The 15,931-nt window shown below is 36.8% G+C and overlaps 1 protein-coding gene across 1 annotated transcript in view; it reads right to left on the reverse strand.

Annotated features, from left to right (window-relative positions):
- Positions 1 to 496: 496 nt before the first annotated feature.
- The window catches only part of ARSH (arylsulfatase family member H), a 47,566-nt gene continuing 32,131 nt past the window's right edge, over positions 497 to 15,931 (reverse strand). The window contains exons 8-10 of the mRNA XM_069073054.1: positions 10,000 to 10,162; positions 8,903 to 9,024; positions 497 to 1,805 (exon numbers count right to left, since the gene is read on the reverse strand). Of these exons, the coding sequence (XP_068929155.1) occupies positions 1,438 to 1,805; positions 8,903 to 9,024; positions 10,000 to 10,162 (653 nt within the window). The 3' untranslated portion in view covers positions 497 to 1,437. The remainder of the gene's footprint in view (positions 1,806 to 8,902; positions 9,025 to 9,999; positions 10,163 to 15,931) is intronic.

The following is a 15,931-nucleotide window of genomic DNA, read 5'->3' on the forward strand; positions in this document are numbered from 1 at the left end:
TAACAGACTTCATTCATCTTGCATGACTGAATATTTGTTGAAAAGTTTGTTGGTTTTTGCTTTCTTTTCAAGATGGAGAGGAATATGGGAGGGAGAGAAATTTTTTTAATTCATTAAATGAAATTTAAATAATAAAATCTAGACTAGATGATTTCAAAGGTCCCCTCTAGCCCTATACCCTATGATACTTAATGAAATTCCTCACATAATGTCATCAACTTCATTAGATTTACAAATGTTTAGTTTTACTGATACTTCCTGGATACTGTAAAAAAAGAAGATAGGAAAAAAATGTTCAAAAATTTTAATTGGTTATGAGATCCAACCATAAAAAGGAAACTCCTTAAAGTCAGGGATTTTCTTTTTCAATCTCTATCTCCATAGTTAGCCATTAATATTTTCATTCTTTCTTTAATTCATTCATTCACACTACTATTAATTCTAGAACATGACAAGACACGGAGAACTTTTTTACAATGAATTTTTTATTGTCTTCTGGAAGTGTTCCAGAATGTGTTGCAGATCTCCACAGAGAAAAATAGAGCATTGATAACAGGTAAGTAGAAGGAGAGATATAGTTTTCCCCCCTCTTCCTCCTTCTTTCTCCACCCTACTTCCAAACCTCCTACTTGCATTTTCTTTAAAGTGTAGAAGTGAGATAGAGAGACAGAGAAAGAAAGAGACAAAAAAACAGAGACACACAGAGAGAGAGAGATAAAGAGAGAAAGATAGAGACAGAGAGTAAGAGAGGGAAGGTAAAGAAGACATCAAGGACAGAAAGGAGAGAGAAAGGTGAGAAAACCATGAAAATGGGCAGACAGATGGAAAGAAATCTGGTAGAATATTCTGGAGTGGTTTTCATATGCTGAGACTGGAGTAGCTGAATTTTGACTTCCAAAGGAATACTAGTGCCACTCCTTCCCTTTTTTCATGCCAGTCATTGAACTGGTATACATCTTGAGTTTCAATGGAAATTGAATCCTAATTATTATTTACTACCAACTTGAGTTGATCATATAAAACTGTGTGAATATGCTATAAATGAGCAGCAAAAGTTGATAGAGACTTTTTTTTTTAATTTTAAAATGGTTATATTACAAGTATAAACAATTTTGATAGAATTAGAGGATTTCTCAAAGTGTCATCTTGAACCAATAATTCTCCCTAGGTCTGATATGCTATGCGCTGTTGACATTTTTTAGTTAGAAATTTTAAAAATGTTTTAAATCGGGCTTAGTAATTATACTGAGAAATATTTAAATTATCCAGCTCCTTGGAGAAAAAAATAAAGAAAAAAGCATACCTGCAGAAAAAGGCAGCTAAAACCATTCTTTCAAATTCCAAATGAAAATAAGCTGTTAATTTGTTTCATACATACTTATTTTTACTTTCAGATAATATGTCCAGAAGATCCCAGTAACCAGCAGCTTGTTTCCCTCATAGGCCAGTAGGTAGAGTGTCAGCTTCCTTATCACAACCACAAAATGGGAAAGTCCCACAACAAGGTTGGAGCCATGGTTTCCAGATGGTGTTGAATACAGAGAACTGCTGTGGGACTGGCATCAATGTTCTTCGGTGCTCTTTCACTGCCTCTTCCATTTTCTTTATTACAGCATCAAAAAGCCCCTCATTTTCAGGAGTAAGAAGATGCTCTTCAGAAGGGTCTCTGGAAATATCAAACAGCAAAGGAGGATCATGGTAGTTAACCTCCCCAGAACATGGACAAAGTCCACTCCAATAGCAGGCTCCTCCTTCCTCAGGCTGAAATTTTGGAGTCACATAATGAGCCTTCCACACAGTACCACCTGGAAAAAGACAACTCAATCATTAACACATACAAATAAATATAAGTTTACAATATTACAAAATATTCTCAAATCAGTTTATTTTCATCAGGTATCATCAATGAAAAGTATTTTTCCTGTTCCTCACCTCAGTTAACTGAAAAAGAAACTTTAAAATCTATTAGATGCATACAAACCAGTAAAAGGATTCTCCAAAGCACTAATACTAAGAATAAATCAAAACAATACTAAGATTTTATATGACACTCCAGAAACTTGGCAGAGACGGTGTTAGTTGGGAGGAGTCAATGTTGGAGAAGTTTTAAAGCCCTTTTGACAGGTGAAGGAAAGAAACACTGACAAATCTAGTGAAGTTGTTGATGTCATATTAGTGAATTCATTAAGAGGGTTTAGGGCTAGTGAGGACCTTTGAAATCATCTACTCTCATTTTATTATTTAATTGTGAATGGATCTGTGAATTAGTACCATTTAAAAAAAAACAATTTAGAAATATGCAAATAAAATGGCTAAAATGTCCATACCTTTCCAATAAGAGATTTGACTGCAAGGCATATACCCCCAAGGAAATCATTGGCAAAAAGAATAGTTTTCATATATACCAACAAACTTATAGCAGCACTTTTTATGGCACACACACACACACACACACACACACACACACACACAAACTGAGAACCAAACAATTAGGTGGCACAATCGTTAGTGGTCTAGAACTGGAGAGAGGAAAATCTAGGTTCATATCTATACTCAGACTGTGTTATTTGGAGCAAATAACTTAATCTGTGCCTTAGTTTTCTCATCTATAAAAATGGGGATTAAATATAGCACTAAAAAAAAGCCAGGATTGTTGTGAAGATAAAAAATCACATTGACAAATCATTTTGCAAACCTTATAGGGCAGCTAGGTGGCATAGTGAATAGAGTTCTGAGCCTTGAGTCAAGAACACTGAGTTCAACTCCAACCTCAGACATTTACTAGCTGTGTGACCCTAGGTAAGTCTCATCCCTTTTTGTCTCAGTTTCCTCATCTGTAAAAAGAGTTGGAGAAGGAAATGGCAAACCACTCCAATATCCTTGCCAAGAAAACCCCAAATGAGGTCACAAAGAATCAGACAAAACTGAAAACAAGTAAACAACAAGCCTGCAAACCTTAAAGCACTATGTAAATGCTAATTGTTTATTGTTGTTGCAAGTAGTCATGGTAGCAGTAGAAGTAGGAGTAGTAGTGATCCTTTAAATGGTAAATGCCAAATAGATTGTGGTGCTTGAATAGAATGGAATGTTACCATGTTGTAAAAAGTGATAAATATAGCACCATCCCTGGAGTCAGGAGAACCTTAGTCCAAATCTGGTCTCAGGCACTTAACACTTACTAGCTGTGTGACCTTGGGCAAGTCACTTAACCCCAATTGCCCTGCCCTCCCATCCAAAAAGCAAAATAAAAAAAACAAGTGATAAATATGAAGAATAGAGAAAAGTACAAAGACTTACATGAAATGACACAAAACAAAGTAAACAGAGCCAAGAAAACAGTAGACAATGATCTCAATGAAGCAAATGGAAAGAACAACCATCACAAAACAATCAAAATGAATGGTGCAGAATTTCAGAGAATAAACTTGCCTTCCAAGAACATATATTAGGAGAAAACTCTCCCTACTCTTTGAAGAGTCAGGGGTCATAGGTGAGTTGGGGATTGCACAGTTTGGGACACTGAACATAGTGTCATTTTTTAACTGATCGGTTTTGCTCATTATTTTTCCTTTTCTTATTTTTCTTTTTTAAAATAGTCTTTATAGAAAGGAATGCAAAACAGAAAGAGAAAAGGATGCAGGAAAATTTAAGTAATATAAAAACAAAAGTTATCAGTAAAAATTTAATAAAAAGAAGCATCCCAGCAATAAAATCTCCAAGTAGCTCAGGAAAAAATAATCACTACTGAAACTCGGTTTTACAAAACATGATCATTAGGACTCACAGTATCTATCAAGGTATGTAGACTTTGGGACAATGCTTCCTAATTTATATTCCATCTTCACAGGAATTAAAAGATGCTATTAAGAACTAGTTTATGTCAGTCAAGAATACCAGGAAATGTTATTTATTACTAAATAAATATCCTTCTTATTCCTTTTTATAAAATCACTTTTCAAACTGTCATATTTGAAGAGGATATAAATAGGATATGGAAAGGCTATTCACAGTTCCTTTCTTTTTAAATATAATATGGAAAGTTTATTCACAGCTCTTTTCTTTTTCTTGTGAATTGACTGCTGATTGTCATTCCTGGGTGACTATCAGGTATAAAGTATTACAGCTACAGTTTTTCAAAGATGTGCCAATTATGAAATAGCTCTCAAGCAACGCGATGTACAGAACAGAGGAGTGAAGGGATAGTCATCTCCACCTACTCTTTCTGGAAGGATATTCAAAGAGGAAACAGCTTATGTTGGGAAAATTTCACCCTTAGCCCGCCCTTGTAAATTAGCTTGGGGATTTCTGGTAAGTGCAGACAGTTTTATCTTTGCGAAATTCATCTAAAATGTAATGGATTGACAATTGCCCAAATAATAGCAATCGCCAATGGATCTATTGAGAATCCAGAATCCAATTATTTATCCCATTTAATTAGTGTAATATTCCACTACCAACTCTTACCTTTCCTAATGAAACCCTAGGACTATTTGAGCCATGATAATAATGAAAGAAACCTATTCTACTATTGAAATATATACCCCCTTCTGGTTAATAAAAGTAAAAGAAAAAGAAAATTCACCTTCACTTAATACAGATTAAAAAATATTTATGTCCTTACATGGAGAATATTTTCTGACCACCTTCCCCTCCACAGCAGAGAAATTTTACTGTTACAGACTTGTGCTTTGTGAGACCCTTTCTATACTGATGAGACATATACCCCACTATAATAAACTATTTCTATGAGGGCAAATGATTTAATTTTCTGTTACATAAAAAATCCAGATAGGAAAATGAAGTATATTTATACTTCTCCATACTTCCAGACTGTGAATGAGATTTCTTTTGAAGAAACAGGGAAAGTTGGCTACAAAATGGAGCTGGTTTAGTGTGAGAATCAAGAGAACCAATCAGATTAACACTGATTCCATTTTGTGCTGCCTCATGTACTATTCATGAAGTGCAGGTGGGTACAATTAATCAACATCTCCCAATTCTGGGAAAAGAAAGACCTCTAAGCCCAATCATCTCCCAATTTAACTAGAACCCACCCCAATGCCCATTTGGAAAATCCATGCAATTATAGATCAAATCACTTAATCTTGTAGAGTGGTTTATATCTTTTTTTTCCAAATGCTTTATTAACTTCTGATTTACATCATTCATTTCTACCAGATTTTGAGTTACAAATCTTCTCCCCGTTTTTCCCCTACCTACCCCCCCAAAAAAAAGTAGTAGTCCCACAGGATATCTCCTCTTCCAATCTGCTCTCTCCCATATTTTCTCCCATACTGCTTTCGACTTTTCCAGTGGATTTCTATGCCTACACACACACACACACACACACACACACACACACACACACAGACACACACACACACACATACATGTTTGAATATTTGATTTTAAAACTTTGAATTCCAGATTGATTCCCTTTCTCCCTTGTCACCTACCCTTACAGAGAAAATAAGCAGTTCAGTATAGGATGTACATGTGTGGCTAATGCAAAACAATAACATAGTAGATATATTGTAAAAGACTGACTATGTTTCCCTCCCTCCTATCCCACCTTCCACTTGTTCTATTCTCTACATTGATCCCATCTCTTTTCAAAAGTGGGTGCTTCCCACTTCCCTCCCCGAAGCCTGCCCTGCCTTCCATCATCCCCCCTCTCATCCCCTTCCACCCATACTCTCCTGAAGGGTGAGATACCCTATTTAGTGTGTATTTCATTCCCTCCTCAAGCCAAATTCAATGGGAATAAGGTTGACCCATTCCCTTTTGCCTTCCTATTCTTCCCCTCAATTGTAATCATTTCCCTTTGCCTCTTCTGTATGAGATAGTTAACCCCATTCTGTCTCTCCCCATTTCCTCTCATTATATTCCTCTCCCACCTCTTAATTTCACCTTTTAAGTATCATCCTTTCCTGTTAAATTGATCCTGTGCCCTCTATCTATGTATACCTGTAAACATATATACACACATTCACATATATATTTATATGCCCATTTACCCTCATATATATACAAACATACATACATATATTCCCTTCAACTACTGAGAAAAGTTTCATAAGTTACAATTATTGTTTTTTTTCCATGTAGGAATGTTAATAGTTCAACTTTGATAAATTCCTTATGATTTCTTTTCCCTGTTTACCTTCTCATGCTTTTCTTGCTTCTTGTATCTGAATGTCAAATTTTCTATTCAACTCTGTTTTTTTTTTCAGCAAGAATGCTTGAAAGTCCTCTATTCCACTGAATGACCATATTTTCCCCTGAAACATGATACTCAGTTTTGCTGGTTAGGTGACTCTTGGTTTTAATCCCAGCTCCTTTGCCCTATGGAATATCATATTCCAAGCCCTTCTATCCCTCAGTATAGAAACTACTAGATTCTGGGTTATCCTGATTGTGTTTCCACAATATTCAAATTGTTTCTTCCTGGCTGCTTGTAATATTCTCTCCTTAATCTGGGAATTCCAAAACCTGGGTATAATATTCCTAAGAGTTTTCTTTTGGGGATTTTTTCCAACAGATGATCGGTGGATTCTTTCAACCTCTATTTTGCCCTCTGATTCTAAAACATCAGGGCAGTTTTCTTGGAGAACTTCCTGGAGGATGATTTCTAGGTTCTTACTTTGATCATGGCTTTCAGGCAGTCCAATAATTTTTAAATTCTCTCTCCTGGACTTATTTTCCAGGTCAGTGGTTTTTCTCATGAGATATTTCACATTGTCTTTCAGTTTTTCATTTCTTTGGATCTGTTTAACAGCATCTTGGTTTCTCATAAAGTCATTAGCTTCCATTTGCTCCAGTCTAATTCTGAAGCCATGATTCTCTTCATTGAACTTTTGAGATTCTTTTTCCATCTGGCAAATTTGGCTTTTTAAGGCATTCTTCTCCTCATTGCCTTTTTGAGCTTCTTTTGCAAATTGAGTTAGTCTGTTTTTTAAGGTGTTATTTTCCTCATTCAGGCTGCTGACACTCATTTCATAATTTTCTTTCATTGTTTTCATTTCTCTTCCCAATTTTTCCTCCACTTCTCTTATCTGCTTCTTAAGGTTCTCTATGGCCTGTAACCAGCTCATACTTTCCTTTGAAGCTTTTGGTGCAGGAGTTCTGACTTCACTGTCTTCCTCCTGTTCCATGCTTTGCTCTTTTTTGTCCCCAAAATAGGACTCTGATGTTAGAATCGTCTGTCTGCTTTGTTTGCTTTACCTGGTCATGTCGCCCCTCAGTCACTTGACCCCTGGGCTTTTTACCACAGTAGGACTGTGCCACCAGATGGGGGAGCTTTCATCCCAAATGCTGGGGTTTTCTCAGTTGCCGGAGGTATTAGTTGGGTACCTTCTCTGAGGTCTCCACATGCTCTGGCAAGCTGGACATATACCCCAGGACCTCCACCCAAGACTGCAATCCAGATCCAAGCAGGTTAAAGTAAGAGTGATTACCCCTCAGACTCGTGCTTGGTCCCCCTACACTCTGCACACCAGGAGCGGAAGCTGCCATGTGGTGCTGGCTGGCTGTGCCAGCACCTCAGCCGCTTCTCATCCCTGGGGGGCAAAAGCCACGCACTCCCATGTACTGGGTCCCAAAGTCCAGACTGCACTGACATCTCACTTTGTCCTTAGCATCTGTGTGTTGATAAATCTGGAAATGGCCACAGCTGCTGCTGTTCCGGAGTCCCTCCAGCTTTGGCTTGTCAGGCCCACCATGGGGCTGAAACTTAGGTGTGGGGCTGGGCTCAGCTCCCAGAGCGCTGCTCTGGCCGATTATTCCCTGCCTGCCCTGCTGTCCTCAGCAGGAGGTTAGCTTCTCTGTGTCATTTTGTGGGTTCTTTCGCTCCAAAGTTTGTTTAGAGTCCCTTTTTACATGGATTGGTGAAGCTGGAAGCCAGAGCAATGGGGAAGTCTTGCTTCTACTCCACCATCTTGGCTCCGCCCAACCAGTGGTTTATATCTTGTTCATTGTTTTCTTTCAGTGCATAAAAATATCTCTCCCTGTGTTTGGGGTCCAGTGCCAAACTGAGATTGGTCCTCATTTGTTATATAATTGACATGCTTTGCTTGATATATCAGTATGCTCAGAAACTCAAACGTTTGTTGCCTCAGTTAGTTTATATTTCACCAGTCACCCTCTACTAGGACAAGGACCAACTGCTCCTTTGACTGAGTCCTATTTTTTTTATTTTTTTTTAAAAGAATTTGGGGTTAAGTTACTTGCTCAAGGTTACAGGGCCAGTTATTTCTGGGTGTGGTGCTAAGTATCTGAGCCCAGATTCGATCCCGACACTGGGGACGGTGCTCTTATTCACTGAACCACCTGGCCACCCCTACACAATTGGTGTTAAGTAACTTGCTCAAGGTTACACGGCCAGGTGTTTCTGGGTGGGTGCTAAGTGTCTGAGCCTGGATTCGACCCCAGGTCATCCCGACTTTGAGGCCGTTGCTCTTACTCACTGGGCTACTTGGCCACCCCAACTGAGTTCTATTTTTATGTGAATCCTAGCAAGCAAAAATGGACAGGAGATATTAAACACTGAAAAAGTTTTTAAAAGAAGGAAATAGGGAATACCACATTAAGAAAGTCAGAGAAACTAAGTTGTTATTATTTTTTAACCAATTAACTCAGTGTGACTTCTACATTAACACCTAATTTGCACTCTCTCATGCATAAACCAAAATGCTTGTCTGAATACATTTAATTAAAAGAAGCAAATCTCTACTTAGTTTTTTTCCCCACTATGTGTCACATTATCTGATCTCAAGTAGAAAACAAATAAATTTATTTATTTCCTTACTTTGTGCTATTGTAATTTGATCGTTGAGTAATCTAGAAAGTATCACAGCAAGAAAAAAAAAGTCTTAGGCACATTTAGGTATATCATAATACTCACAGTCTTTTTGATGCCACCTTACTGCATGTAAATATATCCCACAGTAATGGAAAAGGAATTCATGTTCTGATTGAAAAACTCTATCTTGTAGTAAAGGCATTAAGTTCTTGCCATCAATGATGCTGAAATTTAAAAATAGAGAGAGAGAGAGTAAAAATCAAAAAATATCCTAGGTGATACATAGTAAATTCAATGATCTAATAAACCCCATCATTACAAAAATGTTAAAGAAGAATCATGATTTTCTCACCTTAAATATTTTAATACAATCATTATTATAACCCTAATGTCTTTTAATATTTCCAAACAAGATATGGATTCCCTGAATTTTAAGGGCCCTTGGAGAGCAAGTCCAATCCATACCAGAAAAATGAATGTCTTTTGCAACATTTCTGTACAGTGGTAATCAAGCCCCAAATTTAAGGATGGGAAACTCAGTTTTGAAATACATATGTTGAAAAAAAAGCATACAAATTATCAGCTGGGAATAAGATTTAGAATTTTCCATCCAAATGCCAACATTCGTTACTCTACCCAGCAAAATTTATTTCATAATTTGAATTAAACATGAAGTATACTTTATTTCTCTTTTGATTATGATATATAATAATATTTCTTTTAGCACAATCTTGACCATAGAATTTGGGCAACCTGAAAATAATACAGGTAACCTAAAAGTCCATATTTTTGAGCTTTGAAAGCAGTGCAAATTTGGAAATAATACTCTTACTATTACCAAAGTTATCTACATGAGCCCAGTATTTTGAATGACCAAATCTTCTATCCTACTTTATTGAAACAAAAGCAAAGAGACTTAGCTTTGGTGTAGAATTAAAACAGGAGTATAGGTATGCCCCCATAGGTATAAAGAGACACCAAGATTCTTACATCTTATATTTGCACAGCATGGACCATGTGAAAGTATAAAATAAAAACAGTCACATTCGATATGTATTTAATTTTCTATCACATATGTGTGCATTCAAACACAAAAATATTTACACACATGCATCTTCACATTTTATAGATATGGCCTCAAATATAATATAATCAGAAAAAAATACATTCAAATACTAAATTTTCATAAATTTTTGTACCTGTCCTGTGGCAATATTGCTCCAGCAACATAAGACAATGTTGGATAAATATCCATGAGACTGGTAGGCTCATTAATCACTCCACCAGCTGGAAGGATAGTTGGCCATCGAAATATTCCTGGCACCCGAATTCCCCCTTCCCAGCCTCCCATTCCTTTGCCTCCTAAAATTCAAAACAAGTAGCACAAATAATCAGGTATGATCTTGTGTACAAAGATTCATTGAAGTAAAAATCAAGTAATTTCTTGATGACATACACTATGTCCCAGCATTTTCCTTGGCAGTATGGAGACTACAAAGAAATATAAGATATATTGTATCTTAAGAACCTCTTTATCTAGTTGGCAATGTAAGGCATATTAAAAACCCAAGGTTTTTAATGAATAGCACAAAGAGCCTACCGAACTTGCCATAGAATAATACCCAGTTAGTTTAGAAAATGAGCGATTTAGGAAGTTATTATAAATTCATAGATCCGTGTGGACTAGAGTATTTTGGAATATCTTAATGCAGGAAAAAAAAAGATCTGTGATAGTTTATGAGATAGAGAGAATGGGGAAAGTCATTCATATTTTTGAGAAAGAAGTGAGGAATGGAAATAGCCAAAAAAAGCAACACGATATCATAAACTAGGCTTGGGGGACAAGTAGTAGATAATTTGAATTGGATCCAAGGATTCATGTAACAGAGAAGTAGGCATTAAATCTATAAAAATGAGTTCTTTTCTAAGCTACAGATTTAGATCCCACAGCCAACAAGGAACTATTTAGCAGGGGGCTGATATTATGAAAACAAGGTTTCAAAAAATTATTTTAAAATTAGAATATCAGACTTGCAGAATATAAAGGTTGATCTCATGCCAAATGTTATAGCCAAATCTGGATCAAAGCAAATACTCATGAGGAAATTCCTAAATAAAATTGGCTTATTTGTATCAAAGATTTAGATTATATAGATGAAATAATTATGATCAATAATTAACTTGATTTATTGAACACTTATTCTGTAAAAATACTATTAGAAATGGTCTGTCTAAATATAACTAACACATATACACAAATACACAAAATAATAAATGGAATAAAAGTACTATAATTTAAAGTGTAGAGAGAAAGATCTCCACCCTTGCAGATAGTTTTCAAAAATGAGAAGGCTGGAAGTAGGAGAGTGGAGGGCAAGCCAAGATGGTGGAGTAAAGGCGGGGACTTATACCCCAAACCCCTCCAAATACCCATAAAAAATTACTCTAGACAAGTTCTAGAGAAGTAGACCCCGCAAAAAGACAGAAACAAACAAATTTCCAGCCCAAGACAACAGGAAAGGTCTTTTGCACCAGAATGAGAGAGGAACTCAGTACAATGCAGGCTGCACCAGCACAAACCAGACCCCAGCAAACCTGGAGCATACCTGAGGGACTGAATCACTGTCAACTATGGTGGTTCCCAGGCTTCTCAACTCACAAATGCCAAAGAAAACTTAGCAACTAAGTAAGAAAGGTCTGTGGAATATGAGTGAGAAAGGAACACAGTCCAGCCCACTGCCAACATAGCTTGACCTCAGCAGGCCAGGGGCAGGCTTTGGGAGTTACTGAATAAGCAGTGGCAATAGTGGTGGCAGTGGCAGTGGCAACAGCAGTGGCAGTAGCTGCTTCCAGAGCTCTCAGTCCAAAGATGGTAAAGGGATCAAACAAATGGTCAGAAGAAGATTACAGGGGTCTCTTTGTTGTCATTGAGGCAGGACTCTGTTGTTTTGCAAACAATAGGAAAAAAACTCAGACTATAGAAACTTACTATGGTGACAAGGAGGATCAAAACATACACTCAGAAGAAAACAACAAAGTCAAATTCTTGCATCAAAAGTCTCCAAGAAAAAGAAGAATTGGTTGCAGACCACTGAAGACCTCCAAAAGGATTTTGAAAACCAAGTAAGAGAAGTAGAGGAAAAATTGGGAAGAGAAATAAGAGCACTCCATGCAAGAAAATCCTGAAAAAACAAGTCAACAGCTTGCTAAAGAAGACCTAAAGAAGAAAATAACACCATGAAAAATGGACTAAACCAAATGGTAAAAAAAAAAAAGGTACAAAAAGCCAAAGAGGAGAAAAATGCCTGAAAAAGCAAAATTGACCAAGCTGAAAAGGAAGTCCAAAATATCATTGAAGAAAATAATGCCTTCAAAAATTATAAAGGGGCAAATGGAAGTTAATGATTCTATGAGAAATCAAGGAATTAAAAAAAGACAAAAGAATAAAAAAATAGGAAAGGTGAAATATCTCTTTGGAAAAACAACTGTTCTGGAAAATTTATTCAGGAGGAAAGACTTAAAAATTATTGGACTACCTGATGGCCATGATCAAAAAGAGTCTAGGTATCATCCTTCAAGGAATTATTGAAGATGGTGGAATACAAACAGGACTTGCCAGTGGCTCTGGCTTCTACCTCTTCCAATACATGTAAAAAAATGACTCTAAACAAATTTTAGATCTACAGAACCCACAAAGTGACAGAGAGAAACAAATCTCCAACTGAAGGCAACCTGGCAGGCAGACAGGAATTGTCTATCACAGCATTCTGGGATCCTAGCCTAGAACAGCATGAGCCATGTGGTTTTGACCCTAAGGCTCAACCAGCAGCAGCCAGAGCACACTTCAGGAGAGTGAAGCTCCAGCAACTGTGGAGGTTTCCAGAATTCTCAAAACATAAACACCAAAGACAAAGTAAAATATCAGTGTGAACTTTGTTGGAACAGGCGTGGATAGAAGATTGGGGTCTGGCCTCTGCCCCCTGGGCAAGAAGTGGTGGAGGCACAATGATGGCTGAACCACATGGTTGCCTAAGGTGCTGTTGGCCTGCAGATTGTAGGGGGACCAAGAGATCATTCAGAGGGTAATTGCTCTTGCTTTGACCTGCTTGAATCCGGGTCTTGGCTGAAGGTCTTGGGGTATGTGGCCAAGTGTCAGAGCCTGTGGGGGCTGCAGAGGGGCCACCTTCCTAATTGCTCTGGCAGCTGCAAAAAAACCCCAATGATTTGGGACAAAGCTCTCTCCATTCTGTAACCAGAGTTCTAAAGTGGAAAAGAATTCAAATATCAAGTAATTGACTGACAAAATGAGGAAGCATGAACAGACCATAGAATCCTTTTTCGGGGACAAAAACAATCAAAGCATGAAAGGGAGGAAGACAATGAAATCAGGACTCCTGCATCAAAAGCTTCCAAGAAAAATATGAACTGCTCACAGGTCATGGAGAAGCTCAAGAAGGATTTTGAAAACCAAGTAAGAGAAGTGGAGGAAAAATTGGGAAGTGAAATGAGAATGATGCAAGAAAATCAAGAAAAGTGAGTAGACAGTCTGACTGAAGAAAATAAGTCATGAAAAATAGACTAACTCAAATGGCAAAAGAGGTCCAAAAAACACCAATGAGGAGAACAATGCCTTAAAAAGTCAAATTTGCCAGATGGAAAAAGGAATTACAAAAATTCACTGAAGAGAATTATTACTTCAAAATCAGATTGGAACAAATGGAAGCTAATGATTTTATGAGAAATCAAGATACTATAAAACAGATTCAAACAAATGAAAAACTAAAAGACAATGTGAAATATCTCATTAGAAAAACTACTGACCTGGAAAATAGATCCAGGAGAGATCGTTTAAAAATTATTGGACTACCTGAAAGCCATGATTAAAAAAAGAGCCTAGACACCATCTTTCAAGAAATTCTCAAGGAAAATTGCCCTGATATTCTAGAACCAGAAGGCAAAATAGAAATTGAAATAATTCACTGATCTTGAAAAAAAGATTTCCCCCCAAAAAATTCCTAGGAATAGTATAACCAAATCCCAGAGTTCCCAGGTCAAGGAGAAAATACTGCAAGCAGTCAAGAAGAAACAATTTGAGTACTATGGAAATACAAACAAGATAACACAAGACCTAGCAGCTTCTACATTAAGGGATCAAATGGCTTGGGATATGATATTCTAGAGGTCAAAGGAGCTAGGATTAAAACCAAGAGTCACCTACCCAGAAAAACTGAGTATAATGCTATAGAGGAAAATATGGTCATTCAATGAAATACAGAATTTTCAATCATTCTTCATGAAAAAAAACAGAACTGAACAGAAAATTTGACTTTCAAATGCAAGAATAAAGAGAAGCATGAGAAAGTACACAGGAAAAAGAAATTATAAGGGACTTATTAAAGTTGAATTTTTTATATTCCCACATGGAAATATGAGGTTTGTAACTCATGAGAACATTCTAATTACATTATCAGGGTAGTTGGAGGGAATATGTGTGTGAATATATATACACATATATGCAGAGGGAGAGAGAGAGAGAGAGAGAGAGAGAGAGAGAGAGAGAGAGAGAACGCATAGGGTGAAATGGTATCTAAAAAATAAGGTGTGAGAGAGAATGTACTGGGAGAATGAGAAAGGGAGAGGTAGAATGGGGTAAATTATCTCACATAAAAGGGGCAAGAAAATGCTTTTACAATGGAGGAGAAGGAGGAGGTCAAAAGAAATGAGTGAATCTTAGTCTCATCAGATTTGGCTAAATTCCCTCCAAAGGAGGGAATAATATACACACTCACTTGGGTATAGAAATCTATCTTACCCTACAGGAAAGTAGGGGGAAAAGGGTTAAGTTCATAGAAGGGAGGGCAAATTGGGGAAGGGAATAATCAGAAGTAAACACTTCTGAGGAGGGATGGGTTCAAAGGAGAGAATAGAATAAATGGCGGGGGGTATAGGATAGATGTAAATATAGTCTTTCACAACATGACTATTATGGACGTGTTTTGCATGACTACACATGTATAACATATACGTAATTGCTTGCCTTCTTAATGAGGGTGAGTGGTGATGGAGGAAGGAAGATAACTTGGAACTCAAAGTTTTAAAAATGAATTTTAAAAATTGCTTTTGCTTGTAGCTGGGAAATAAGACACACAGTCATTGGGGTATAGAAATATATCTTACAGTACAGGAAAATAGAAGGGGAAGGGGGGATGATAGAAGGGAGGGAAGATTGGGGAGGTAGTAATCAGAAGCAAAACACTTTTGAGGAGGATGAAAGGGGAGAAAGAATGCATAAATGTGGATAGGGGAATAGGATGGAGGGAAATGTCGTTAGCAATAGTAACTGAAAAAAGTTTGAAGCAAGTTTCTCTGATAAACGTCTCATTTCTCTAAAATATAGAGAACTGGGTCAAATTTATAAAAATAAGAACCATTCCCCAATCAGCAAATTGTCAAAAGATATAATTAGTTTTCAGATGAAGTGTTTAAAGCTATCTATAGCCATATCACTCACTATTGACTGGAGAAATGCAAGTTAAAACAATTCTGAGATACTATCTCATACTATTAGACTGGCTAATTAGTACAGAAAAGGTAAATGACAAATGTTGGAGGGGATGTGGAGAAAATGAGACATTAATATACTGTTGTTGGAGTTGTAAATTGATTAAACTATCATAATCAGTAATTTAGAACTATGCCCAAAGGACTATAAAACCATGCACACCCTTTGACATAGAAATACTGCTACTAGGTCTATATCCCAAAAGAGATTTTTTTAATTAAAAGGATCTATTTGTATAAATATATTTATAGCAGCTCTTTTCTGGGGAGGTAAATATTAGAAATTGTGGGAATGTATATCATTTGGGGAATGATTGGATAAGTTGTGATAAGCAGTCATAATGGAATACTAATGTACTATAAGAAATGATGAGCAGAATGCTCAGAAAAACCTAGAAAGACTTACATGAGTTGATGCAAAGTGAAATGTACTGAGTCTAAAGTAACAGCAATATTGTAAGATGGCCATCTGTGAATAACTTAGCTATTCTCAGCAATATAAAGATCCATGACAACTCTGAAGGACTTAGGATGAAAAATGTTATCTATCCCCAGAGAAAGAGCTGATGG

The sequence above is a fragment of the Petaurus breviceps genome, unplaced genomic scaffold, assembly GCF_028583685.1.
Source record: "Petaurus breviceps papuanus isolate PSGF00001 unplaced genomic scaffold, PetGlider_PUasm1.0 90849, whole genome shotgun sequence".
Taxonomy (NCBI): domain Eukaryota; kingdom Metazoa; phylum Chordata; class Mammalia; order Diprotodontia; family Petauridae; genus Petaurus; species Petaurus breviceps.